The sequence below is a fragment of the Canis aureus genome, chromosome 16 (genome assembly GCF_053574225.1).
Source record: "Canis aureus isolate CA01 chromosome 16, VMU_Caureus_v.1.0, whole genome shotgun sequence".
Classification (NCBI taxonomy): domain Eukaryota; kingdom Metazoa; phylum Chordata; class Mammalia; order Carnivora; family Canidae; genus Canis; species Canis aureus.
The window spans coordinates 16,331,864-16,358,574 of record NC_135626.1 but is presented as its reverse complement, the minus strand read 5'-3'; the positions used below and the strand labels follow the sequence as shown (position 1 = coordinate 16,358,574).

The 26,711-nt window shown below is 50.6% G+C and overlaps 2 protein-coding genes, 1 long non-coding RNA gene and 1 pseudogene across 9 annotated transcripts in view; 2 read left to right on the top strand and 2 right to left on the bottom strand.

The window, feature by feature from the left end:
• ABR (ABR activator of RhoGEF and GTPase) overlaps nt 1–12,371 on the top strand; it is a 185,987-nt gene extending 173,616 nt beyond the window's left edge. For 6 of the 7 annotated variants that reach the window (XM_077851837.1, XM_077851842.1, XM_077851840.1 and 3 more), the window contains 7 exons: nt 3,430–3,489; nt 3,718–3,827; nt 4,525–4,664; nt 5,689–5,823; nt 6,643–6,748; nt 8,902–9,049; nt 9,675–12,371. In XM_077851837.1, the coding sequence (XP_077707963.1) occupies nt 3,430–3,489; nt 3,718–3,827; nt 4,525–4,664; nt 5,689–5,823; nt 6,643–6,748; nt 8,902–9,049; nt 9,675–9,764 (789 nt within the window). In that variant the 3' untranslated portion in view covers nt 9,765–12,371. The remainder of the gene's footprint in view (nt 1–3,429; nt 3,490–3,717; nt 3,828–4,524; nt 4,665–5,688; nt 5,824–6,642; nt 6,749–8,901; nt 9,050–9,674) is intronic. The other variant, XM_077851838.1, reaches the window with a different exon arrangement.
• Nucleotides 4,347–7,299, bottom strand: LOC144285976 (uncharacterized). Its single transcript, XR_013354103.1, has 3 exons — nt 6,197–7,299; nt 5,987–6,052; nt 4,347–5,027 (listed from the first exon to the last, which is right to left on the bottom strand). It is a non-coding gene; the product is annotated as an uncharacterized LOC144285976 (long non-coding RNA).
• Nucleotides 12,372–14,315: 1,944 nt separating the features above from the next.
• TIMM22 (translocase of inner mitochondrial membrane 22) lies at nt 14,316–21,290 on the bottom strand. The gene is made up of 4 exons (XM_077851845.1): nt 20,739–21,290; nt 18,307–18,503; nt 16,564–16,636; nt 14,316–14,992 (listed from the first exon to the last, which is right to left on the bottom strand). Exons 1-4 carry the CDS (start codon nt 20,971–20,973, stop codon nt 14,916–14,918), a joined length of 582 nt encoding a protein of 193 aa, XP_077707971.1. The 5' UTR covers nt 20,974–21,290; the 3' UTR covers nt 14,316–14,915.
• A 3,076-nt stretch (nt 21,291–24,366) lies between these two features.
• On the top strand, nt 24,367–24,829 carry LOC144285262 (thymosin beta-4-like; annotated as a pseudogene).
• Nucleotides 24,830–26,711: the final 1,882 nt, after the last annotated feature.

The window sequence follows — 26,711 nt, the reverse complement described above, 5'->3', positions numbered from 1 at the left end:
AGAGACACAGGTACCAGGCAAGGTGCTTTACACCTTACCTTGCAGGGCAGGTGAGTCAGGGACACTTGATCTTGTACCCCAACTCTCACTTCCTATGTGACATTGGGCAAATTCCTTATTCCCCTTAAGCCTCAGTGTTCTCATCTGTAAAACGGGAGCATAAAAAGGCTTAAACCTCACAGCTTTGTTAGGATGATTAATTGAGATTCTATATGTGAAGGGTTTGTCATTGTGTCAGACTCCTAGGAAATGCTCAGAATACATTAGTTCTATGATTATTTTCCAGAACAATCCTTTGAGGTGGTATGGATGCCCCTGTGAGGAAGTTGAGGTTTGGGGGAGTTAAGTGACTTGCCCAAATTCACACAGTTGAGTGGAAGAGCAGACATTTGAACCTAGACAGGCCTGATTCTCAATCCCTGCTTTTCCCCACTTGTGCCCAGATGCCACTCCAGAACAGGGAGGGACCAATAACTTAGTCCATGGCAGCTGCCAGGAAGTGCCAAGTCATGGGAGATTAGAGCATGGGAGGGGCATTAGGTGCAGGGGCACCTGAGGGGCAGCCTGTGCCACAGACCTGGTGAGGGTTTGGGACAAAAAAAGTCTAGGAGAGGGAAGTTTTCTGGGACCAGTAGGACGCTTGGCCCCAGGGCTTCTGGAGTATTGAGCCTGGGCCACAGCCAGGCTGATGTATCCCACATGCCTTCCTCTGTGTGAGGAGGTGCTCAGACAGGGTCAGGGAGCATGGGGGCTGCTGAGTCCTGTCCACACTGCTCTCCCCCTGTTCTCTGCTCAATTCCACCCCTCCTCCATGCAGGGAACCTATTGCTGGAGGCAGGGCCTAGACCAAAGCTGGCCCACATGCAGGCCCCAGAGCCACTGCCACCTGTGCCCAGCTGGTGTGTGGACAATAGAAGGTGTGGAAGGGGGGTGGGTGCCTGGGTGGCTCAGTCGGTTAAGAATCTACCTTTGGCTCAGTCATGACCCCAGGGTCCTGGGATCGAGCCCACATCAGGTTCTCTGCTCAGCAGCTCCCTCTCCCTCTGCTTCTCTCCACTGCTTGTGCTCTCTTTATCTCTGTCTCTCTCTCTCAAGTAAATAAATAAAATCTTAAATTTAAAAAAAAAGAAGAAGAAAAAGGTGCGGAGTCCCCTCAAGCTGTAGGAAGCTCCAGAACCCAGCCCACCCTGGGCCCACACAATTGTTTAGCTCTGTGGAAAACTAGAACAGTGGTGGCCACACTGTGGTGCACATGCTCTTGGGGGTGCACAGACTTTGCAGGCGGTATGTGGGCAGGTAAAGTTTTCAGAGAACCCATCTGTAGGCTCTCAGCTCCCACAGGTGCAACTGCCAGAAAGCAATCTGCCTGAGAAGGGCTTTTGGTCTCCAGCTGCCCTCCTCTGCCGGGAGCCCAGGGCTCGCTGTGGGGCCCAGCCCAGGGTGCCAAGGCCTCCTGGGTGGCCAACAGTGGGGCCTCTAGAAACATAGGGGTACATGTGGAGAAATAGAAGATGCTGATGGCTGCATGATGAATGCTTTCACAAGTCCGGTGTTTTCTAGTTCTTTGCTCTCCACAAAACTATTGGAAATTGTCCGCTGAGAGGTCATTTATTTTTTTTTTTATAAATTTTTATTTTTTATTTTTTTAATTTATTTATGATAGTCACAGAGAGAGAGAGAGAGAGAGAGGCAGAGACACAGGCAGAAGGAGAAGCAGGCTCCATGCAGGGAGCCCGATGTGGGATTCGATCCCAGGTCTCCAGGATCGCGCCCTGGGCCAAAGGCAGGCACCAAACTGCTGCGCCACTCAGGGATCCCCTGAGAGGTCATTTAAAATAAAGTTTGCTAATTAGGTATATAGGTAATTTAAGGCAGCTGAAGAGGAAAAAGTTAACACTGCGATAACAAAACTATTTTCAGCCCCATCTAGTTACTTACATGAACAAGATGTTTCACCCTTTATGTGTTTAAAAACAAAACCCAGGGCACCCAGCTCGCTCAGTCTCGGAGCCTGGGACTCTGGATCTCAGGGTCGTGAGTTCGAGCCCCACATCGGGTGTGGAGATTACTAAAAAAATAATAAGTCAACTTAGAACACACACATACATACACACACTCATATTGAGGCTGCACCCAGTTCCACCCTAGCAAAATACACACACGAACTAAAACAAAAAAAGTGTTCTACCCACCTCATGAAGAGACGCAAGCCCACCAAGATGGTACTTGGCTGCTGAATATTCATTAGAACTTATTTGTAACGTGCTGATTAGTGTTTTTTTTGTGCTCTGCCGGTCACTGTAATAACTAATCTAGAACGTGTCTTGATTATTGGAGCCTTGTGGTCTCAGGAAGCATTTCATTGCTACTTGTACAGATATTTTTGGTGAAGCAAAATATGATAGGGTGATGAATAAAAGACCGTAAGACAGAAAAGTACAAACTAGGACAAAACTCTTTGGGAGGGCAAAGAAACCATGCAGGATATCTGCAAGGGAAAAGGAGAGCTTGTATTTTCCTCATGGATGATGGTGGGTATCAGATCGCTGTGGTAATTGGATCCCACTGAATACACTGAAGACAGTGATGTAACAGTTTTATTTTAAGATGTAAATATTTACATTATCCTGGAAGTCCTACTCTTTGCAACTATTTAAACTTGCTTTGGAAATATTCAGATGGTGAGTTGCAAATGTGCTGGGGAGTGCATAATTTTTCCAAATCGTTGTGTGGGTGCGCAAGGAAAAACACTTTGAAGGCCACTGAGTCAGAGGAATGGAGTCCTGTCCCCCGTGAGGGATGCCTCGGATCCTCCCCTGCCATCCCCACTTCTTGGAGCTCCTGCCCAATCCGGGGGCCTTCCCTACAGAGTGTTTTTCTCCTTGGAGGTCAGCTGCTCACCCCCACTTGTCTCAGGGAGCCTTCGCAACAGTCCACAAGGCAGCTTCTGCTACTGGCCATGGGGAGCAGATGAAGCAGAAGAGGCTGAGCCAGGATCCCAAGGCCTCAGATCCAGGCCGCCTGGCTCCTGAGTTGGGGCCCCTGACTTCTGCCCACCCCCGTTCAGCACCTCCGTATGCACTGGCTGCAGCACCTCCTGTTTGTGAGCCTGTGTCTGCATCTGCAAAGTGGGTGATAGAACCCATCTCAGTGGGCGGCGGTCAGGAAGAAAGGAGGCGTGATGGGCCAGCGTGCCTACTCGTGTGCCCCAGCCCGTTCACGGAGGAGGGGAGTCCTTTACTAGCCAGGACAGGAGGGGCTGGGTGCTGGAGCCACCCCGAAGGGCTGATTTTGAGAGAACCATAGCCCCCAATCCTGCCTTCCTGACCAGTTAGCCCACTGTGACCGCCGCCAGCCAGCAGAGAGCTTGCCCCCAAGCCGTCATCTCCATCCCTCACGCTCACGTTCTCCTTCTTCCTTTCTCTGCAGTTGGATCCACAAACTGTAGAAACCAAGAACTGGCACACAGATGTGATTGAGATGAACGGGGTGAGTCCGGAGAGGCAGGAAATGTCTGCGCAGTGGGTGGGCCTCTGGCTGCTGTCCTCGGGGTGCTGTCGCGCCCCGTCCCCTCTCCTGTGCCTGCACCCTTCCCACTTCCACCCCGGGTGGTGGAGATGGCCCTCGTCCACAGCCCTGGGGAGGGGACCCGGGCTTTGGAGGCGCTCCGCAGGCACTCATACTTGGGGGGCCTTGTGCCTGCCTCCCCCCCACCAGATCAAAGTTGAATTCTCCATGAAATTCACCAGCCGGGATATGAGCCTGAAGAGGACTCCATCCAAAAAGCAGACTGGCGTCTTTGGCGTGAAGATCAGCGTGGTGACTAAGTAGGTGCCGCCCGCAGTGTCTGAGCGCTGGCATTGGTGCCCGGGGGCCCTGGCAGCCCCTGCCGCCCAGCCCCCCCCGCCTGTCTGGCCCCTAATTGGTTGCCCTCCAGCTCAGTAGTGACGGATGGCCAGTTTGGAAGCCAAAAGTGGCCTGCTGGGGTAGGTCTCCATCCTACACGATGCTGTAGAAAGAAACAAACCCCGGGAGATTGCCTGTGAAAATCCCAGACCGTCAGCTTCTGGTAATAAACGAGAAGCTCTGACAACTGTAGTGTACGTTGAGGCTTGACACCAGCAGGCCGGAAGCCAGGAGTGGCTGCCCCTCAGGAAAGGGTCTGCATCCTTCTGCTCCCTGCCACCCCCTCCATGTCCCTGGTCTCCGGGACCTCAAGCATCAGCCTCAGTGGACCACGTGTAGGTCCCACGTAGGCACCTGAAGTTGGGATCTGTTCTGGGGAACATTCTTGCCTCAGGAGTCTTTGGGCTGGTCTCCCAAACCTTCCTCCTGCCTTTGTCCCTTGCTGTGGTACAGCCTGCCCAGGCTGGTTGGGCGGGGCAGGGGGGGGGCTCTTAGCCCCTTCCGAGGCCCCAACCCTGGAGGAAGCAGGAGCCATCCAGGGATGCAGAGAGGGAGCTGTGAGGTCTCCATGGAGGGGAGGGGACGCCCTCCACCACCCCTCACAGCCCCTCCCAACAGGCGGGAGCGCTCCAAGGTGCCCTACATCGTGCGGCAGTGTGTGGAGGAGGTGGAGAAGAGGGGTATCGAGGAGGTCGGCATCTACCGGATATCAGGGGTGGCCACGGACATCCAGGCGCTGAAGGCTGTCTTTGATGCCAGTGAGTGTGGGAGGCCCTGCCTGGGCACTGGTGGGGAGAGGGCACTCCGGGAGCGCAGGAGAACCAGAGGCCTTGTCCACAGAGAGGCCCCAAGTAGCCGATGGCCAAGGAGCCTTGTCCTGTGAACTACAGTTCAGTGTGCCACGCGGTGGGCCATCTCGGAGTCTCTGATGCGAGGACTCTGCCTGTATTTTCTTGTGACATCCGCCTCCCCTCCAGTCCCTTATCGATTGCTGCAGATGAGGAACTGAGACTCCGAGAGGCCAAGTCACCCAGCTTATAGGTTTTGAGCCTCCTTTCTCCTCAGCTCTTCCTTACTCCTGTGTTCCTGGCTTTCTTGCTAGCTCCCCGGTGCATAGTGGGCTGTAAGGAAATTAAAGGGCTTCGAGCCTGGGCTGGCTGGCTTGGGCTCCCTTCTGCTCTCTCCAGAGCCCGAGTGCCCTGGGGGAGGGACATTGCTGCCTCTAGCCCTGTAAACTCCTCCGTGGTGGGGCCTGACCTTTCTGGTTCTTCTCTCCCCCATCTTGCTGGTTCAAGCTTCAGTAGTCCGGCAACCTGAACTGCCCAGGCAGTGCTGATTCCATGGGAGCCGAGGGGAGGCCTGTGTTCGGGAAGCCTGGGGGTGAGGGACTGGGGATGTGCTGGCATACGGCTCCTCGGTGCAGCCTAGAAGCTGAGGCTTTGTCAGAACATGATTTTACGTGTAAAAAATGTGCGGGGCCTTCCAGAGGGAGGCTCAGCAGTGGGGAGATTCTAAAGAGGGTGTCTGACATGTGGTGTGAGTGTGACTCCAGAACTCTGGATGAAGAGCTCTGCTCCCCTGCCCCCCACAGGACTGAGTCACAGACCACCTGTGGGCACTGCCTACATCCTGCCTTTCCTGGGGAGACCAGAGCTCACATGGAGTGGGTGGGGGCTTCCCTGGCTGTGTCGTGTGGGATGGAGCGGGGCCCGCCCACCTGGCTGAGGACTGCGTGGAAGACGGGCTCAGGCTGGTGCCCTCCCGATTGCACCCCCTCTGCAGATAACAAGGACATCCTGCTGATGCTGAGTGACATGGACATTAATGCCATCGCCGGCACCCTAAAGCTCTACTTCCGGGAGCTGCCCGAGCCCCTCCTCACAGACCGGCTTTACCCAGCCTTCATGGAGGGCATCGGTGAGGCTCTGTGGGACCAGAGGGCTGGGCTGACGTCCGTGGCTCTGAGAGGGTGAGGCGTGACCTGCTGGGGCCTGATCCAGAGGCTGGACCCTCTCTCAGCTGCCTCTCTCCCCTCTTATCCCTGTGGGCCGCCCTCTGTGCTTCCTCCTTGAATACTGACCTCCTTGCTTGGAAAGCCTGGTGTCCAGGGAAATGTGCCCTGAGGTGGGTGGTCAGGGCCAGCATCCTAGAGCCAAAGACAAGCCTGGCTGGAATGCACTGGAGATGGCTGGAACCCAGCCTTCCAGAGGAGCACTTGCTCACTCTCACTGATGCCACGGGTGGGGCGGAAGCCAAGGGCCTTGCCAGCGGGGCGGAAGCCGCCACCCACCTGGGCTGAATCCAGGCCTGGGCACATTCCCTCCTGCCTCTCCCCTGCCTCTCCCCTGCCTCCTCCTCGGGCAGATCAGGGCTTCAGCCACCACAAGAAGTGAGGAACCCCACGGAAGGCTGCTAAATGCCTGCTCCAGCATCACAGGCAGCTGAAAGAGAGGAAATGTTCAAAGCAGTGTTCTCGTTGCCTAAAACTTAGCCTCCTAGACCAGGGACGGGAAAGGGCAAGAGCCATGAAGGCCCATGCAGGAGGGGTCCAAAGTTGCCTGCTCCCCCCAGCCGGCCTCCTGACTGAGTTACAGGTCACAGGTGGGGGCTTCCACAGGAATCAGCTGTTCATAGCCCACCCCCGGGAAGATACTAGGCCCTTCATTCCCCCACAGGGTCTGCTCAGGCCTCCCCACCCGGGAGCTGAGCCCCACCCTAGCTCCGCTCTCCCCACAGCCCTGTCAGACCCTGCTGCCAAGGAAAACTGCATGATGCACCTGCTCCGCACCCTGCCCGACCCCAACCTCATCACCTTCCTCTTCCTGCTGGAACACTTGAAAAGGTAATGAGCGGGGGCCCAGGGCAGGCCACTGTCTGGGGAGGACACATTCATTGGCTGGGGAACCCACCTCCTCAGCCCTGCCTCATGGGTGCTGGCCTCTGCTGGGTCATCCATCAAATGGTAAGAGTTTGCTTTTCAAACTCTTGCCTTCAAATTCTTCTGTTTTGAGAAATATTTGAGTCTTAATAACAACCTCAAATATTGGCCATACATTGCTTAGAAAGACAGGGCCAGAACCAACGACTGGGTGGATCCTGTAGTCAGTGGTCATTCAGTCAGTTTCACATTTTTAAATGGAAGGAACCAGACAGCATAGGGTACATGTTGTTAGGGTACATAGGGTACAAGCAGTAGCGTGCATGTTGTTCTGTTCAGTTGCACGTGGTCATGTGTCCTGGGTTATGACATCAAGTGTGTTTGTTGTGGCTCACAGTCAGAAGTTTGCAACCTGCTGGTCTTGACCTACACCTCATCTAACAGATAGGGAAACTGAGCCCCAGCCCAGCACAGATTTGCTTGAGGTTAGCAACGCTCTGTCCTTGGAAGGCACAGATCCCAAATCCTAAGCCCCCTCCCACCTTCTGCCCGTCCCTTCTATCCTTGAGTCCAGCAAAGAGCTGTTCAAGTCGATGCCTGCAGCAAAGTTCAGAATGGAAACCAGCCCTCACGGTGTCCTCACCACTCGATTTGGAGCCCAGTGCTGGACCGGGTGTTAGTGGGAAGGAAAAGCATCCTGGTGTCCCTTCAATCCACTTGCCACCCAGGACCAGGAAGCACCCTGAGCCGGGGCCACGCTGTGGGCCAGCTCCTCCCTGGGCCTGGGCTCTAGGCTGCGACTCAGCCAGGCCAGCTCTGGAGGGCCAGCAGAGCCCTGGAAATGCCTGGGGCTGCTGTCTTATTTTTCCCATTATGAGACATTTTCCCTCTGGTTTGGCCAGAACCGAAGCCCCAGCCAATTCCCATAGGTTGGTGAGCACTGTGGGGAGAGGACACACAGAAGAGGAGTGGGAAGGGAAAATCCATTAGGTTTTCCACCCTGGGAACCAGGCAGTCTGTTCCCACATCTGGGCCCCTGGCTAGTGTGTGTGTGTGTGTGTGTGTGTGTGTGTGTAGCGGGGGCTGGGCTGGCTGCACAGCTGCCTCCTGACTGGGCAATGTTTGCCCATTTCCAAAGCAGTCATCATGCGCATCCGTGGCTCTTGTCTAGAGGCTGGGGATGATGGTATAGCTGGGAGTGGGGGCGGGTACTGCTCATGGCCAGTGGTCTCAGCCACAGGAACATTTCCTTGGGCCGAGGGAGGCCCAGGGCCTCTTTGATGTGTTGGGTGGTACTGGGTCTGCCTGGACCCCAGCCACAGATGGCAGCCCCTGCTGTCACTCAGAGAAAATAGCTATTGAGCATGTGGCCCATTAGGTAAGAAGCAGAGAAAGATCCAAAGGGAAGCAACTGTGGAGTCCCATGAGGAAGACCCTTCTGGAAAGGCACAGAATAGCCCCTGGGCTCCATCTGGGATTAGGGTCATTCTTGCCACAGCACAGCAGGCAGAACCGAGGTCTAGTTAGCAGCTGCTGCTGACCCCTGCCACTTCCCCCCACACACACACACACACACACGGGGACCCTCTCCCCGAGCACCTCACGGCAGCTTGGCTGACTCTGGGGAGAGCACAGGGTGGTGGAGAACATGGGCTCTGAAGGCAGACCGTGCGGGGTCAGACCCCAGCTCTGCCGCTGGCTAGCAGTGTGACCTTGGGCAAGTCACGTCACGCCTCTGTACTCTGGTTTCTTCATCTGTACGGTGGTGGTGATGAGGACGTCCCCACAGGCTGTGGTGAGCAGGAGCAGGAGGGAAAGTTCTTGAGTTGGTAATGTCATTATCCCCAAGGCGAAGGAGTTGGAGTTGGTCCTCATTCTGGCAGTTTACCATCAAGGGGTGGCCCTGAGAGCTAGGAATCTAATATAGGAACGTACTGGGACATAGCTGGAGACTTGGTCCATTGGCTTCGTCCCTCCCTACCAAGAGGTCTCTACCCTTAGGGTGGGCAGTGCCCACCTTCTGGGAGTCCTTCCAGTTCTTCTAGCTAAGGACAAGGGTCTGGAGTTCCCAGTGGCTGCTAAGAAGTGACTTCTGTGGCCCCTCCCCCACCTTTCAGGGTTGCTGAGAAGGAACCCGTCAACAAAATGTCCCTTCACAACCTGGCTACTGTGTTTGGCCCCACGTTACTGAGACCCTCAGAAGTGGAGAGCAAAGCACACCTCACGTCAGCTGCAGACATCTGGTCCCATGATGTCATGGCACAGGTACCTCCAGCACTGCGTGGGCCTGTGACTGGCAGAGTCGTGCGACGGGCTTCCCCTCGGGGGCGGAGGGAAAACAGCTCAGGGTGCCACTCCCTTCCCTGCTGAGCAGCTGGGCATTGAGTCTGTAGGATGTCACCAGGGAGGCAGGGCTCTGCACCAGGGGCCTGGAGTACATCTGTCCCAGGGGCTGACTGCAATCCTGGGGGTGCCTCAATCTCGCCACTCGATTTGGGCACATCTGGGGGCCTTGTCCTCATGTGTGCAAGCTCTAGGATTGCTTCCAAAGTGAGGAAGTTTTCCCCTGAATCCCTACGAGATCCAGGGCAGAGTCCAGTCTGGAGGCAGAGCCGCGCAGCCAAAGCCAACCTCTGGAGCAGGCTTGGAAGCTTCTGGCTGAGGTTGCGGAGTGGCCCTGGGCTCCGCAGCCCTCTGCTCTGCAGCGCCCTCTGCTGCTACAAGTGGGCACACACCTGGGCTTCTGGAGAGGGCCAAGTGGCCTGAGACAGCCCAAGGTTGAGGGCGGGGGGCACAGAGGTGACCCCAGCCCAGGGACCACTTCTCCACCTAATGGAGGAGGGCCAGGAGGACAAGGAGCCCAGGCTGAGTCTTCCCTGTCCCCCCACAGGTCCAGGTCCTCCTCTACTACCTGCAGCACCCCCCCATTTCCTTCGCAGAACTGAAGCGGAACACACTGTACTTCTCCACTGACGTGTAGCCAAGGTGGGAGCTGCTGTGGGGACGCCCCGGCCAGCCTCTCCAGCCCGGGGACCCGACACAGACTGGAAAGACTACACTAGGAACCCCCCCCTACCCAGCACTCCAGACTCCAAGGGACGCAGATTTCCAAGAACTGGAATATGTGCATCTTCCGTGCCACCTGTACAAAGCCGGCTGCCCCCGCCTCCCCCGCCACGCCCCAACCCTGCCCTCCGTACCTCTAGTTGTGTCTGATGCTCCGTGCCGTTCAGGAATTGTTTTATGTCTATTTGTCATGCAGAAATGGTAGTGACCGACCCAGTGTGGGCATACAGACAGCCTGCTTTGTTCTTTCGTTTCCTCCACCACTTTCTCCCCCCACCCCCCAAGTCCAGTCCAAGGGCTTTTATTTTGCGCTCTGTAACTGCTGCCAGCTTCTCCTCTCTTGGCCCTGCTCCCAGATCGCAGCCTCCAGGCCGCGTCCCCTCGGTTTGCCTCCACCCTCTCCTTCCTCCCAGCCTGCCCACATGCATGTGCAGCCTTGGTTTTTGCTCCATCACTCTGAGAGTTGAGGGGGCCCCGGGTGGCGGTGGCGGCGGTGGCAGTGGCCCCATCCAAGGCCGCCGCTGGCTGCCCTCCGGCCCTTCCCCCGCCCCCAGCCTGTGGAAGCACACCTGCTTCGCCCTGCTGCCCATGCACATGTCAGACACGGAGGCAGCCTCACACTAATCCTCAGCTTAGCACAGAGCTAGAGAGCAGATTTCTGGAACTTCCACCTGACAATCTCCATTTCTGGGGTTTATCTGTTCCAATTCCTGCCTCCCAGTGAGGCATCTTTGACTGTTTCTTCTGCTTTTCAGTTCCTTTTCCCCTGGTGTTCTATTTTCCTTTGAGTGTAAAGACTCACAAGTGACCTGCTATCAAGAGAGCCAGAGGGTCAGGAATCCAGGGATACGGGAGAGTTGGGTCACTGAGGAAACAGGATGGGCTGAACATCCAGAAAAGTGCCATGTAGCACTGGGCACCCTAAGTTGGGGGGAAGCGGCTCTCAGCAGCAAGGGATTATAGTGGCTTTTCTACTGGAGCCAGGTCTCTAGGAGGGCAATGGATAGGGCTGAAGCAGGTGCCCGGAAGCAGGCAGGCTCCGTCCAGGAGGCAGCCCCTTCCAGGTACCTCTCGTACCTCGTGGTAACTTTGCCTTAGAATTTACACATCCTCCACAGCCAAGCACTGCCACAGGGCAGCCCCTATGGCCACGTGTGCTCCGGGGCCTGGGAAAGACAGGCACAGTCCAGCAGTAGCCAGCCATCATGGTGCTGCCTCCTCACCCACAGCTTCTAGATGCGCCTTTTGGCTGAACTCTAGGAAACTGCAGAAGTTGGGGAGGAATGAGGAGTCCCAGGCACCTGCCTCTCTCGGGACTGGGCTTTGCTGGGGACATTGTCGACACTCTACTCCAGAGTAGAGGATCAGCAGGTTCTATTCCCAACCATGAGACCCATTTCTCCGTACCAGGAAGGAATAAGAGGTATCCTGAAAGGGCAGTTTCCTCCCATCCGAGCAGTAGCTGCCAGCACATGGCAGTTGGCCTGAGAGAGCAAACCCTCCCGGGCTGCAGGGGCTTGAGCACTGTTTTCTGGCTCTCCTGTGTGGCAGAGAGTAGAGTCTAGGCCCTCAGAATTAGAGAAACCGCTCCCTTAGCTTGCACTCAGGGCTGAGTTTTAAAGAAGGGTCTGCTGGCCCTAAAGCTATAGCATTGGCTTAGTGAGAGGCAGGGCCCTTTCTCATCTAGTTTACACCTGTTGCCCAGTCTTGGGCAGAACGGTACACATTCTGTGCACATGAGAGGAAAGAAAAGCCTAGGGAGGGAAATGATTCTGACCACGTAGCTGTTAGTGGCTTAGCAAGGAGCCCTGCTCCCTGGGACCGGAGGTGGAGAAGGAACACAATGGAGTCTGAAGAGCCCAGCCTGTGACCATCCCTGGAACCTCTGCTCAGCACTCTGGCGTGTGGCATGGAAGGCTTGTGCTTCCAAAGCCACTGATGATGGTGAACTGGAGGCCCAGCTAGAGCTAGCTACAGCTAAAAGTGGGTGCCTCCCACCTCCCCTAAACGAGATGTTGGCTTCTCGGCATCAGGTAGCTACCACAGCCCCCAGGCTTGCTTAGGCGATCCTGAGAATAGGAGGAAGGCTGGGGGCGCTGAGAAATGCAAAAGGCTCAGAATATTTATAAATCCCACCCCCAGGGTGGGGAGGGGCAGGTACCAGACACCGAAGAAGCTGCACCAAGGAAACAGCCCATGGGTTCTCCTGAGTCGGGCTGCGCAGCCCAGAACCCCTGGCCACTGCGCCCAGCAGGACAGGCTGTGCCAACAGGAGCCCAGCACCCAGCCTGCAGGAATCCCAGTGTGCCTGTCCCTGCTGGCAATGGCTGTTGGCTGCCAGTTTTTGCTGATACAGGTAGGATGGGAATCTTCATTAATATTTGACTTTAAGAAGTTGGTAAGGATATATTTTTTTTGTCTATGTTCTGTTTCAACTTATGTAGATTATTATAAATTGATGTAAACCACGTGAGAGGAAAATGTTAATAAAAAAATGCAAAGCCCCAACATTTGCACACAACTCAGCCCTGTGGTGTGGACATTTGTATACTCAGTAGTCCAGGGAAGACCACCAATCTAAATATTTAACTCTTCCAGCTGCCTCCAGATAGGAGGAGTTTCCAGGAATCTATGCACCCAGTTAACTTCCCTTGAGCTTCCCTTCAGCCTATGGGGGCTGTGGCAGTTGGTGGGGGGGGGGGGGGGGGAGGTAGGCAAACCCAAGACCTTGTGCAGAGTCCTCCAGGTCCGTCACCAGTCAGATTCCTTTCATGAAGGACAAAGGCCCCAACAAAGACCTGGCCATCAGTATGCCTGCGAGGGATGGCAGAAAGCTGTCAACCCAAGTAGAGGCTTCTTACTTTATGTAAACTTTTCTCTACATTTTCCTTGGAAGTAGATGTCTTTGGGGCAGCCTTTTGGCCTAGTCTGATTGTTGGAGAGGCTGGATCCCCTAGGGGGCCCAGCCTCCCTTTAGGAGAGCCAGCAGGGTTAATATAGGTTCCCACCAGCCTAAGCCAGTGAACACAATGTTTATTCTGGAGATCAGGAACAGATGTCTCTGAAAATTGGTGTTTGGTTTGTGAGCTCATACTGACTCCTTAGCCATCTAAAACAGGAAACTATTCATCTCCTTTCTTGACTGAATAGTCAATGTGGACAATGCTTGGCTTATTGAAATGATGGCTACTGACAGCCCCAGGGCTCATCTGCTTCAAGGGAGTCATAAAGGCAGCGTTTCTTGTATTCATTCAGGGTATTTGACCCTCCTTGTTAGACTGCCTGGTAGAAAATGCCAGGCATCCTAGTACTTTGACAGCTGCCAGGTAGGAGCGTCTGCTCTTGCTCTCAAAGTGCTTATAGGTGACTTATTTAGGGACAGTATAGGAAACACTCCTTTGTTCCCAGACCTTTGAGGATACTCCAGCCGGCCTAGGAGCAGTGAAGCCTCATACCTGTGAGACTGGGCTCAATATTATTTAGAATTCATCATAGAAGGACGTAAACTCTATGCATTAACTCACATTCACTGCAAAGAAAATGGGTATGGCCAGAGAAAGGTGTTACCAAGCTGAATTTGACATTATCACTCACTCTCACACACACACACCACAGGACATCAGGACCTCTCAGCCAAGTCTGAATTCTGGTTAGAAGGAGGTAAGTTAGAAGACAGCAGAAAAGGGGGGTAAGAAAGCCAAAAAAGGTGAAGGCGTTTGTGTACAGTAGAAAACAAGACATTACTGCTGGCTGAAAGTGGCTGGAGTTTCACGGCCCCACCAAGCCTACCTTCCTGCCCCCAAATGGGAAAGCCTGAGCTCATTACCTTCATGTATTACCAAAGGACCAGAGTAAAGAAGCACTCGTGGCAGATCCTAACCATAAGAGCCTTTTTTTTTTGCCCCAGGGCACATAATCAAGCTGAGCTGCTATTGTCAAAAAAAGGCTACTACTAGGTCAAATAAAAAACTATGTTAAACACACACACACACATAAACGAAAAAGCCTGATACCTGAGAACAAGGGTAGTGGTGAACAGCCCCTCAACACTGATCTTCCCCAGCAGCTGCTGATTTGAGTCATCAGGAGGACCTTAGCAGGAGTCTTCATACGTCGTGTCCTTGAGCTGGGTCTAGTCCAGTGGTCAGACCATAAAACCAATGTGGCTCAGACCATAGGCATTCCCATCGGCCAGCACACAGGAAGGTTTTTAGAAGAGGCCAAGGATTATGCATGGAATGTCCATGTATCTTAGGACATGGCTAGGCTAGGCTTCTTGGACAGTAGGCCCCGGCTGAGGTAACAATCTCCATTAACACTATTCTACAAACCCTGAGAATCGAACATTCTATTCTCAAGAGCTTTCTCACTCTCCCTCTGGATGTCCAATCTCTGGGACACCTGGCACCATTTTTGGGAATCATGGAATATGAAAATAAAAATAAACCAACCTGTTATTTATTCATTGATTTTATAGCATGAACGGCCTTTATTGTTCGTAATGGGAAGTGAAAGGGAGGAGGGGACATGACGACTCTGGCTCCAAAGGCAGCTCCGAAGACTCTGTCGCTGTTCCCTCCTGCCAAAAACTTAACCAACCTTTTAAATTGTAATATAATATTTTTTAACAAAGAACACTAAACGAAATAACAATGGGTCAGAAGGTATAAATGTACTCTGCCCTGCCACGTGAGATGACCGACTACAGGGACATCCAAAGTAGACAAGCTTCCTGGATCTGTGTCCAGTCACCTCTGGTCCCACCGCACCGAATGGCCAGAATGCCAGCTGTGGTCGGGGCTGAACCTTTGGGGAGCTGAGTTCCTACAAGTCAATACATTCCTGATCTGCCTGAGAAGGGCTGGTATGGCACATTCCACACCCCCAAAGTGTGGCTGGAATCCAGGAGCCGAGAACGTGGCTCCTCAAGGTGGCAGTCAGGTGGCTCCCTCGTGACGCTAACCACATGAGGGAAAGCAAAGGTGTGTGGTCTCTGAAGCAACTGCCCTCCACAGGGCAGCTCTGATCCTGGGGTGGCAGTGTCCTTCCCTGGAGGCAGTAACTCTCACCGTAGGTAATAATCAATTGCAGCAGAGAAAGCAGCAAAACCTCCACAACCAATGACCCCGGCCTTTAAGCCAGCTGTAAAGCAAAGAGAAGTGACATTACTTGTGGTGACAGACACCGAGTCAGACTACATTCAGAAGTGTGCCTCGCCGTAGATGCAGAGACACTGGTGTCAATATTCTCCTTCAACCAACCCATCAGATCTGTCAGACTTCTACGAAGCAGTGTCCACAATCTACTCCTGTGTGCTTTATCTAGCTGTACATCCAGCTTTTCTCATTCCAAAAAATTACGATTTCGATTTCCAGTTTCATGAAATAGCTCCTCGCAGGCAGGAAACTGGTTAAGAGAACCAGCCCTTGGAACCAAGTGAAAGCATATGGCCTGTTCCCCGGATTTGTTTATGAAATAAATTCCTGGGAAGGTGACCAAAGCAATCCTAGAGGGAGCTGAGCTTCTCAAAGTCCCTGACAAAGCTGAGCGATGGAAAGATCAAAGGAAAAGTTACTCTATAAATCACAAATGGCTGTCAGAGGAGCAGAAGCAGCTTTTAATGATAGCAAATCATCCTGCTTTTCAGAAAAGGAGAAAACAGGCTTTTTGTTTTGGGCAAATCAGGGCACAGCAGATAGAGAGTGGCCCAGCAATGGACACTGGGAGGAGAGTTGGGTCATTGACACCCCACACCACCCCCTTGATGGGCACACCAACAGGGAGAAGTGCAGAGAACAGTTTTCTTTGTTGTTACAATTGATAACCTGACATTTCTAGAATACCTCTATCTGGCTTTCAATGGGTAGAAATCTAAGAATCCTCAACTGCAAAAACAACTACCGTGTAACTTATACATAATATTAAAACTGACAGTTGTACAGTATTAAAATGTCTTAACTGCTTGAGACAAAGTCCAGCAGGGACTTTGGATAAATGGGCTCTCCGGAGCTGAATGAGACTTAGCTGTACGTCTGTACTATCCTGCAAATCAACACAGTTCAGGAATTACCTACTGGGAGAAGTTCTCATGTGTTCAATGTGAGGGCAGTTTTGTTTTTTAGATTTTACTTATTTGTTCATGAGACACAGAGAGAGAGGCAGAGGGAGAAGCAGACTCCCTGCGGGGAGCTGGAGGTAGAACTCGATCCCAGGACTCTAGAATCACACTCTGAGCCATCCAAGCATCCCATCTTTTTTCTAAAATGTAGATCTTTCTGTGGTTCTTACCATGGGTGATTTTGTCCCCTAGGGGAATTTGGCAATGTCTAAAAGATACTTTCAATAGTCACTGCTAACTGATACTTCTAGCTTCTAGTGGGTAGAGGCAAGGGATACTGCTAAACATCCTACAATGCATGAATAGCCCCACTCTCCTCCCAGAAAAGATATATCTGGTCCAAAATGCCAGTGGTGCCAAAGATGAAAACCCCTGATTTAGATATTAGAAGTTCCCAAAATTAAAAAAAAAAAAAGAGAAGTTCCCAAAATTAAGTTAATGCAAAAGTAAATGTGTGTTACTTATCAGAAGGGAAGAGTATCAAGTATCCACATATGCCTTGGGCTGTCCCTGGAACACTCACATGTTTGAAAATGTCAACTATAGCACGTTGTCCAAGGCCACAAAGAAAACCATGCAAGAGTTGTTTACTAACCTCTGAAACCAATGGCTCCTCCAGTGATGCAGCCACTAATGACACTGTTCTTCCAATCTGATTTTCCCCGGTACTGTGGGTGGAAAAGTGCAGTTTAGAGCCAAAGAAACAAGCCAGACAAGATGATTAAGGGAAAAAAAAAACACAGTTTCTAGCTGGCTAATTTAGTCCCTCCCCCAAAGGAAACCTAATACTTTTCACTTTCAAAAGTATAGTTCCTAAAATTTGAATGTGTTCATGGATACTTCCTGCAGGTGGTACCAGAGTGCTGAAACCAAGTGTACCATTTGAGAAGCAATCAAAATCTCTTCTCTGGTTCCCCAATAAGTCTCATGATTAAAATGATTAAGCAACTTCTAACAGACACATGAAAACATGCTCAATATCACTCATCACCAGGGAAATGCAAATCAAAACTAAATGAGCTAACGCCTCACATCTCTCAGAATGGCTAAAATCAACACAATAAACAACAGGTGTTGGGTGAGGATATGGAGAAAGGGGAACCCCTTTCCACTGCTGGTGAGAATGCAAACTGATGCAGCCACTCTGGAAATCAGTATGAAGGTTCCTCAGAAAGTTAAAAATAGAACTCTTGGGGTGCCTGGCTGGCTCAGTCAGTGGAGCATGTGTCTCTTGAGCTCAGGGTTAGGAGTTCGAGCCCCACGTTGGGTATAGAGAGTAGTTAAAAATAAAATCTTAAAAGAAAAAAAAGCTCTACTGTACAATCCAGCAGACTGCTAGGTATTTACCCAAAGAATACAAATACTACTTCAAAGGGAAACATGCATCCCGATATTTATAGCAGCATTATCTACAATAGCCAAATTATGAAAACAGGACAAGTGTCCATCTATTGACAAATGGGTAAAGATGTGATGTTTACACACACACACACACACACACACACTTGAATATTACTCAGCTATAAAAAGAATTTTGCCATTTGCAATGTCATGGATGGAGCTAGGGAGTATTATGCTAAGCAAAATAAGTCAGAGAAAAACAAATACCATATGATTTCACTCATGTGGAATTTAAGAAACAAAAACAAATAGGCAAAGGGAAAAAAAGAGAGAAAAGGGCAAGCCAAGAAACAAACTCAACTACAGAGAACAAACCGATGGTGACCAGAAGGGGAGGGGGTGGGGGATGGGTGAAATAGGTGATAGGGATTAAGGAGCGCACTTGTGATGAGCACCAGGTGTTGTATGGAAGTGTGGAATCAGACACCTGGATGGCTCAGCAGTTGGGCGTCTGCCTTTGGCTCAGGATGTGATCCCGCAGTCCCGGGATATCGGGATCAAGTTCCACATCGGGCTCCCTGCATGGAGCTTGCTTCTCCCTCTGCCTCTGTGTGTCTCTCATGAATAAATAAATAAAACCTTTAAAAAAAAAAGGAAGTGAAAAAAAATAAAAATAAAAAAATAAAAAAAATTTTAAAAAGGAAGTGTGGAAATCACTATATTGTATGCCTGAAACTAATATTACACTGTATGTTAACTAGAATTTTACAAAATTTAAAAAATAAATCATTAACCAAATTCTAGCCTACAAAGAAACGTAAAAAACAACGCAAGCCCAAGTAAATGCAATAAATGCACAAAAAGTTTACATTCAGAACTATTCAATGAAAATTCAATCTAGCAAGTATCAGACATTTCTGCTCTGCTTTCTAATTAATAGCGCTCTTTAGAAGTCATAAGATGGTACAAGTCTTTCTCAGAAGGCAGAGACACTTACAGATTCTACCAAACACTCGGTGCAAGAAAACATGGCGCCCACAATGGCAAAATTTTTGGCGTAAGACATTCCTCTCTGTCCCATGTCTTTCAGAACTTCTTTTGCTGTCGGTGTACGGTAAGGATCCTTAGGGTCAAAGCCCACATTGGTATCAATGCCAGCAGTGAACACTCCAAAGGCACCTCCCAAGACAAATCCTAAAAAGACACACAGATGAAGACTTCTTTGGCATGTTTTCTGGGTTACTGTAATGAGGTCATACTCGAATTGCACATTTGGCTGGATACCAGCAAAGAGGACACCCCCTACCTACCGCCCCTACTCCATCTTACCAAACTCTCCAGTTATCTGGTTGCACATCACACAAGCCATAAACTATCTTGTTGACATCTTCTTCTCAGTCTTTGATTTCTTCCTCTTTTCATTTTCTAACATTCCTGAAGATTCGATCTTTAACCTTCTGTTCTGTCTGTACTCATACATTCAACTCTCAACTTTGCAAATCACTCCCTTGACAATGGTGACATTCATAACTATCATTTAGTGAGTACCATGCGCCAATCACTCTGATGCTTTATAGTCACAGCTCCTTTTATTCTTCACAATAGTCTCGTGAGGTAGATACTATTACCCTTTCCATTCTACAGCTGAATCGGCTGAGGCTCAGGGAGGTTAAGTAACTTTCCTAAGGTCACAAAGCTACCAAATAGCAACCATACACTGCTGTCCCCATCTTTCTGAGCCTGCTAGACACTTCTATATAGATGTCCTCTCATCACCCCAAGGTCAAAATATGTTTAATGAAGTCATGGGCACCTTCCCTCCAGACTTTCTTCCTTCTTTCCAGGCACTCCAACTCCAAAGCTGAAGGGCATTTCTGACCGGTTCTTTGCTTTCCCCTACAACCCTATGTTCACAGTTATCATCCTAGTCTAAGGCCTGTATCACTCCCACTCTAGAGCATTACAAAGACTTATTCATCATTTTAACAAATATGTAAGTGATGTAGTAGGGTCGGACATAATGATGAACAAACACCAAGGCCAGGCTGCACTGCACCTCAGTTTTGCAAATTCCCTATGCCGTCTTCCCACCCACACTTTCTTTCTTCACCACACTCTATGCTGGGTCATCATGTGCATCAATTACTGCTCTAATGCCTAAAGACAAAAAAGCCCAAAGCCCCAACTCCACCTCCAACTTGAAAGGGCATTTCTCCTCCTCTTTACCCCCATTCTCTCAATCCTTCAAGATACAGCTGCAGTCTCACCTCTTGTAGCCTTCCCCAAACCATAAAAATACTGCTCTCTTTCTACTACATACCTGCACTCCCACTGTATTTGTTTCTTGTCTTTCATTCTCATGAGATTTCAACTCATCTGCAAATGTGCCAACCTCTTTACAGGAGGGACACCATACACTCTCAAATCCTTTTTCAAAAGGTCTAAAAAAAAAAAAAAAGTGTGTGTGTGTGGGGGGGAGTCTTTCCCCCTTGTTTCCCACCATCTAATCACACTGTCCACACTGGCCTTTGTTTTCTTTTTCTTTTTAAGATTTTATTTATTTATTTGAGAGCGAGCTAGGGAGAGAGCAGTAGCTGGGGGAAGGGCCGAGGGAGAGGGAGAGGGAGAGAGCAGACTCCCCGCTGAGCAGGGAGCCCCAAGGCGGGGTGGATCCCAGGTCCCTGGAGTCATGACCCGACCTGATGGCAGATGCTTAACCTGCTGAACCACAGAGGTACCCCTGTCCTTTGTTTTTCAAACAGGAAGCCAGCTCCTACCGGACCTTGGCAGTTGCTGCTCCCCCATGTTCCACTTTCCTGCCTGGCTCCTTCCCAACATTCTTGTTTCTATATATATATATATATATATTAAAATGTGAGCTTCATGAGAACCTGGCTCTGGTCTCTAACCCTGTCCCTCCACCCCTGAGCACGTGACGGTTACTTTTAACAACTCGTTGAAAGAATGCTTATTTAGGGACTCCTGGGTGGCTTAGCAGTTGAGCGTCTGCCTTTAGCTCAGGGCATGATCCCAGAGTTCCGGGACCGAGTCCCACATCGGCCTCCCTGCATGGAGCCTGCTTCTCCCTCTGCCTCTTTCTCTGTGTCTCTCATGAATAAATAAATAAAATCTTAAAAAAAAAAAAATAAAGAATGCTTATTTAAAAGCGAACCAACGAATGAAGGCAGGCATTTTATAACCTTTAGGCCCCAACCCATATGGTACCGATTCTCTGACCCAATTTCCAGGGGCGAAAAAGAACCTCAGGGCCTAGAGAGGGGTCACCCGAGCTCACGGATCCAGGCAGGGGTGCAGTCAGGAGCGAGGTCCACAGGCTCCTCGCCTCCCAGGCGCGTGGTCTTCTTGGCAGAGGACCCCGCTGCCGTGCAAGCCCTCAGCCTCCCACCGGGCCCCCTAGTCTTGCCTCACCTCCCACGCAGGCCAGCGCCGCCTTGAAGGCGCAGCTTTCCATCGCCTTCTCGATCATCTTCTGTTCCTCACTCTTGATCGGGCTCGGGATCCCGCCCAGACTACTGGGCTCCAGCAGCCGGGGCTGACGCTTGTCGCCCACCAGGTACTGCAGAAGAAGGCTGTACTGCAGCGGGGCTTCGGCGGAACCCGCTGCCTCCGGCGCGGAGGCCCCCGCACTGGGGGTAGTCGCCATGACCGCAGATGCCCGAGAAACCCTGGCGTTCTTCTTCCCACAGCAGATTCCGCAAGCTTCACGTTAGGGCGCGCCTAGCACCCGTGACGCAACGGCAGATTCGCCACAACGAGCAAGTGCAAGAAACGACGCCAGCGAAGTCCGTTCGTGCCTCCGGCGAAAGAGATACCATGTTCCCCAAAAGCCCCTTGTCAATACCGAATCAGGCTTGTGCAGCATCCAAACGGCCCTAATGAACAAGATTCAGAGTCACCAGAAAGCGCCCTCTTCGTCAGGGCGGCAGCGCGGGGGGGTACCGCGATCTGTAGGCCAGGCATCTCCCAGGAGGCTCTGCGCGGGCGCGCGCCTCGGGGCCTCGTCTGGAGCTCCCGACTGCGGGGAGGGGGCGGAGGAGCGCCCCCGCGAGGCTGCAGCGCGCCGGAGCCTCGCCAGGGGGCGCACGCACCGCGCCGCTGCCCTTCCAGCCTACTCCTTCCTCGCAGGGGTGGTGAGAGGTAAATGGTGGAAAGTGCTTTGTGAATAAACGTAAAAGCCTGGTATAAGTGTATGCAATATATGTTTTATTTGACAATTAAACCCTTGCGGAGAGAGAAGGGGCCCAACAAATGAGTGAACTAATGAGCGAAGCTAGCTGAGTGTAAGAAAAGGAGGTGGAGAGGGCAAGGCCGGGGCCCCTACCCACGCTCCAGCCAGTTATTGTTGTCGGTGGAATTGGTGATGTGGGACTAGCATTGCCCTGGAAAGCCAGGTTTAGATTATGTGAAACCAATTAAAGTGCTCACCAGCTTGCAGACTCAGAACCTGAAGGTAAACTGTAAGGTAGTACTATGCATGAATCCAGAAAAACTTTTGCACTAGTTTTTATGTTACTAAAATAGATTCCACACTATTGCATTGGTCCAGACTAGCAATGTATTTGAGTGTTTTAGCTAAGAGAAACCTTAATGGAAACAGGTGGTGAGCATAGCCAGTTGAGGTGGGCAGAGATATTTCTTTGGTACCCGAAGTTCTCAGTGCATCCCAGCACAGCATATGCTTTGATGTGGAAAACAAAGGCAGAAGAAAAATTGCTAAATTTTCTTACTCCCTACAGCCCAGTGACAAGACCTTGAAACAGGCAGAGTGACATTCCTCTAGGGACTCAATGCCTCCATGTTGATACTTTGTTAAGGGCAGAAGGGAATCTTAGGATCCTGTAAGTCTACTTTAACATATAGAAATTCCTTTAGAAATTTTCTTTATCTCTAACCCCCCAAGATACATGTTGGAGATCATCCCCCAAGCATATGACCTAACAATATTCATCTGAAGGGGCCCATGACATTACTGTATCAGACAGTAGTAAATGGCCTTTTCCCAACAATAGCTACCCCATCAAGGTCCTGGAAACCCTGCTTCCAAAATTCCTTAGAGACTTAAGGTGTCTCTAAGCCCTCCCAACTTAAAGTATATGAACAGGCCGCTCCTCATGACCCCAGAGCAGCTCTTTCTGCCCACAGGTCCTGTCCCCGTGCTTTCATAAAATCACCTTTTTGCACCAAAGACATTTCAAGAATTCTTTCTCGACCCTTGGCTTTGAACCCTAATGTCTTTTCCTACCTCATGCTTCACCCTGATTCTGTTCCCACCAAGCCATTGAGTGGGCTGGTCTGAGGGTCCCCAGGGATTTCCCAGTTGTTGAATCTCTTATTTTAAGATTTATTTATTTACTTGAGAGAGAGAGCGCGCGAGAATACAGAGGCAGAGAGAGAGGGAGAAGCAGACTCCTTGCTGAGCAAGGAGTCCAATGCAGGGCTCGATCTCAGGACCCTGGGATCATGACCTGAGCCGAAGGCAGAAACTTAAACGACTGAGCCACCAGGAGTCCCCTAGTTGTTGAATCTAATTCAGGCCTGATTTTACTAGACTTCTGTACTGCATTTGACACTGTTGTCTCCCTTCTTGTCTGAAGTTTCTTCATATTTTTAGTGGAGCCCCTCTTTCCTAGTTCTGCTACAGCCTCTCCAGATGCTCCATCTCCTTTGCACGCACCTCTGCGTGGCCTTTTCTTGTTGGTCCTCTCAGGGCTTCATCCTTTACCGTCTTCCTCCGCAGCTCATTCTACCTGAGCAACTCATCTTCGTGGCTTCTACTCCACCTCAAATTGCATTAATGACTCTCAAATCTAAAAAAAAAAAAAAAAAAAAAAAAAAGACTCTCAAATCTTCATCTTCAGCTTAGACCCTTCTCATAAACACAGGAACCAGACACTTCCCATAAGCACCTCTAACTCAACATGCCCTCGCAACCACCCTTTCCTTCCAGATGAATGAAGGGCCCAGAGCTCTGATTTATGCTGAAGTCTTTTTTTCTTTTTTCAGATTTTGTTTATTCATTTAATAGAGAGCAAAAGTAGCAGAGCAAGAGGCAGAGGGAGAAGAAGAAGCAGGCTCCCCACTGAGCAGAGAGCCTGATAAGGGGCTCGATCCCAGGACCCTGGAATCATGACCTGAGCCAAAGGCAGATGCTTAATCAACTGAGCCACTCAGACGCCCCATGCCAAGATCTTCAGAGCTACAGTTGGATCTGAGAGAACCTGGGACAGCCACCCCCCACCCACCCTTGGCAAGTCCCAGGTAAGGTGGCCTTGGAAAACAAGGAATGGTCTAAATAATTAACCCATGGAACTACTTAGAGAGTAATAATCAATCCCCAAATGAAGGGTCTTCATTAGAGTTCAGGTGAGGTCCAGGTCAGCATGTGAAGAAATTCCATGTGGCCAAGGTACATGAATGAGGGAGCCTTTTATGGAACACCCTTGGCCTGGATCATAGATGGAGAGAGAACAATTACAGACACTGATCTGGTATCTCTCTCCACTCACCCAATTTCCTTCCATAGGTAGTTTTCTGATGGAAAACTTGAACCTCTCCAAGCATATTCTGAAAGTGAAAAGTGGTTTCCCCTGTCTGTTTCCCAGGGCTGAACCTCTGCCAATAGTCTGGGGACTCTATCTGGCCCTGGCATCATTGGGAATCCAGCAGCCTCGTGTTACAGTTTGGTTCCCCACGTCACATTGTCTGTCCCGATCACAAGGCAACAGGGAAGCATCTCAGTGGGCCAGAGAGAACAGGGAACAGTTAAAGAGGAAAATTAAAAAAAAAAAAATTTCTATTTATTCACGAGAGACACAGAGAAAGAGGCAGAGACATAGGCAGAGGAAGAAGCAGGCTCCCCACGGGAAGCCCGATGCAGGACTCAACCCCAGGACCCAGGGACCATGACCTGAGCCAAAGGCAGGTGCTAAACCACTGAGCCACCCGGGTGCCCAGTTAAAGAGGAATTAGTTATTCGCCAGCGACCACAGCGCAGACCGGATCCCTCTCTATCCAGCTCGCTCGTGCGCCTCGCTCCGCTTCCTCTGCAACCATGTCTGACAAACCCATATGGCTGAGATTGAGAAATTCGATAAGTCGAAATTGAAGAAGACCGAAACGCAAGAGAAAAATCCACTGCCTTCGAAAGAAACGATTGAACAGGAGAAGCAAGCAGGCGAATCGTAATGAGGCGTGCGCCGCCAATATGCACTGTACATTCCACAAGCATTGCCTTCTTATTTTACTTCTTTTAGCTGTTTAACTTTGTAAGATGCAAAGCGGTTGGATCAAGTTTAAATGACTGTGCTGCTCCTTTTCACATCAAAGAATGGAGAACTACTGACAACGAAGGCGCCTGCCTTTCCCATCTGCCTGTCTGGCTGGCTGGCAGGGAAGGAAAAGAACTTGCATGTTGGTGAAGGAAGAAGCTGGGTGGGAGGACACTGAGATCTAGAGTAAAAAACCAAGCTGGCCCAAGGTATCTTGCAGGCTGTTAAAATGCAGTTTAATCAGGTGCCAAATGAGTTCAAATGAGTTTAATTGTTGGAATGCACAATTTTTTAATATGCAAATAAAGTTTTAAAACGTGAGAAAAAAAAGGAATTAGTTTCACAGGGAAGGTGATAGAGTCAGAACAGTCTGAGGGGAGGCCTCTCACTTGAAGGATGCCAGCTCGTAGATGCTCAACAGGAGGAGGGTCTGATCATATCTCATCCCAGGTGTCCAGGAGCCCTTAGCTGGCCTGTAGTTCACTCAGCATGTCACTGGAGCCTGGAAGTAAAAGAAAGAGCATGAGTGGGATAGAATGAGGAGGTCCAAGTGGAGAAGTGTGCTGTGTCCACGTGGATTTGAATTGTATGTGACTTTGGTAACAGAGTCGACTGAATAGTCCTGTCACCAGCAGGAGGTATGGCCACATAGATATTCTCATTAGCCAACTGATTCACTGTGGACAGTGGGTGCTGGACAACTGACTGTATTTAAGGGTCCTTGGGGCCACCAGGTGGTGCAGTTGGTTAAGCATCCAACTCTTGGTTTCAGCTCAAGTCATGATCTCAGGGCTGTGAGGTTGAGTCAGGCTCTGTTCTCAGTACAGTCTGCTTGAGATTCTCTCTCCCTCTGGCTCTACCCCCCTCCCCATGCATGCACTCACTCTCTGTCTCTAAAATATATAAAATAAATCTTAAAAAAAATAAATAAAATAAAGGGCCTTCGTCCATGCCCTCCACAACCATAGGGTAACTGGAAGCTAAGGATGGAAATGTGGTATCTGAAAAGTTCATGGAAGGAGAAGACACTAAGAAGTGGCGGTAGCTGGGCTGGAGCGGGAGCTGAAGTAGCCTGAGAAGGTGGCACTATCCCCCAGCATCACCAGGATGGCTTTGTCTTCATGTGAGAACTGTGGGTTAGAGGGGAAATCCAAGGAGATTTAGGAATTAAGAGTTGGTACAATCCTTGCACTGCCTGTCACATATGGTGGCATAAGGCAGGGTGTTGGTTTTAACATGGGGCCACCTGAAGCCCTGCACACCTGCTTGGCTAGAGTTCCTGGCTAGGAAAGAATGGTGGGTCAGGCACCACATTTGGACAGAGACTGCCCCTACCTGGGTATATGGCCATACTACTTGTCTCTCCCCAAAAGTCCTTCCTGGACAGCCCTACTTCCTCTGAGATGCCTATACAGCATCTCTTAGATCAGCAGCAAGTGAGGCAAATAGCATCCAGTTTTTCTGGGCTGAGGATTCAGGGTTAAAGTTGCCCACTCTTGTTGGTCCTCTAGATTTCTTTTTTTTTTAATTTTTATTTATTTATGATAGTCAGAGAGAGAGAGAGAGAGAGAGAGGCAGAGACATAGGCAGAGGGAGAAGCAGGCTCCATGCACTGGGAGCCCGACGTGGGACTCGATCCCGGGTCCCCAGGATCGCGCCCTGGGCCAAAGGCAGGCGCTAAACCGCTGCGCCACCCAGGGATCCCTCTAGATTTCTTTTCAGAAGCTTTGGCTAGTAAACTTGAATTGTCTAGAAGAAAGATATACCCCCTGGATCATTGTAAACCTTGGGATGTAAGGTAACTGTTCAAAATTTGAGAGGCACCTTGGGCATGCCAGTAGCCCATTGGAACAAACATGTACTTACAAGCCAAGATCCTCGATCATTTGCCATATGCAGTCCTTCCTTCATCTTTGAAGGGACGGGCTTGGTAAATTGTCACCAGTGTCCCACAAACATTCTTTCACCTGGTTTGGCCTTTTCTTTCTAAAGAGAATATCCATTCAAGTTACAAGAAAGCAAAGGATAAAAAAACCACAAAGTGTTTTGAAAAGTTCATACATTTTTCTCCAAATCCAAAGATACTTTGCTAGCTTGTTACTTGATGATATTT

What these genes read in the sequence shown, in the direction of transcription:
- TIMM22 (XM_077851845.1), bottom strand. Translation starts at nt 20,973, where the DNA reads ATGGCGACTACCCCCAGTGCGGGGGCCTCCGCGCCGGAGGCAGCGGGT. An exon ending in GGCGCTGGCCTGCGTGGGAG is followed by an intron (nt 18,504 to 20,738) that starts GTGAGGCAAGAC and finishes GTGTCTTTTTAG; the next exon opens with GATTTGTCTTGGGAGGTGCC. An exon ending in CCGAGTGTTTGGTAGAATCT is followed by an intron (nt 16,637 to 18,306) that starts GTAAGTGTCTCT and finishes TTCCACCCACAG; the next exon opens with TACCGGGGAAAATCAGATTG.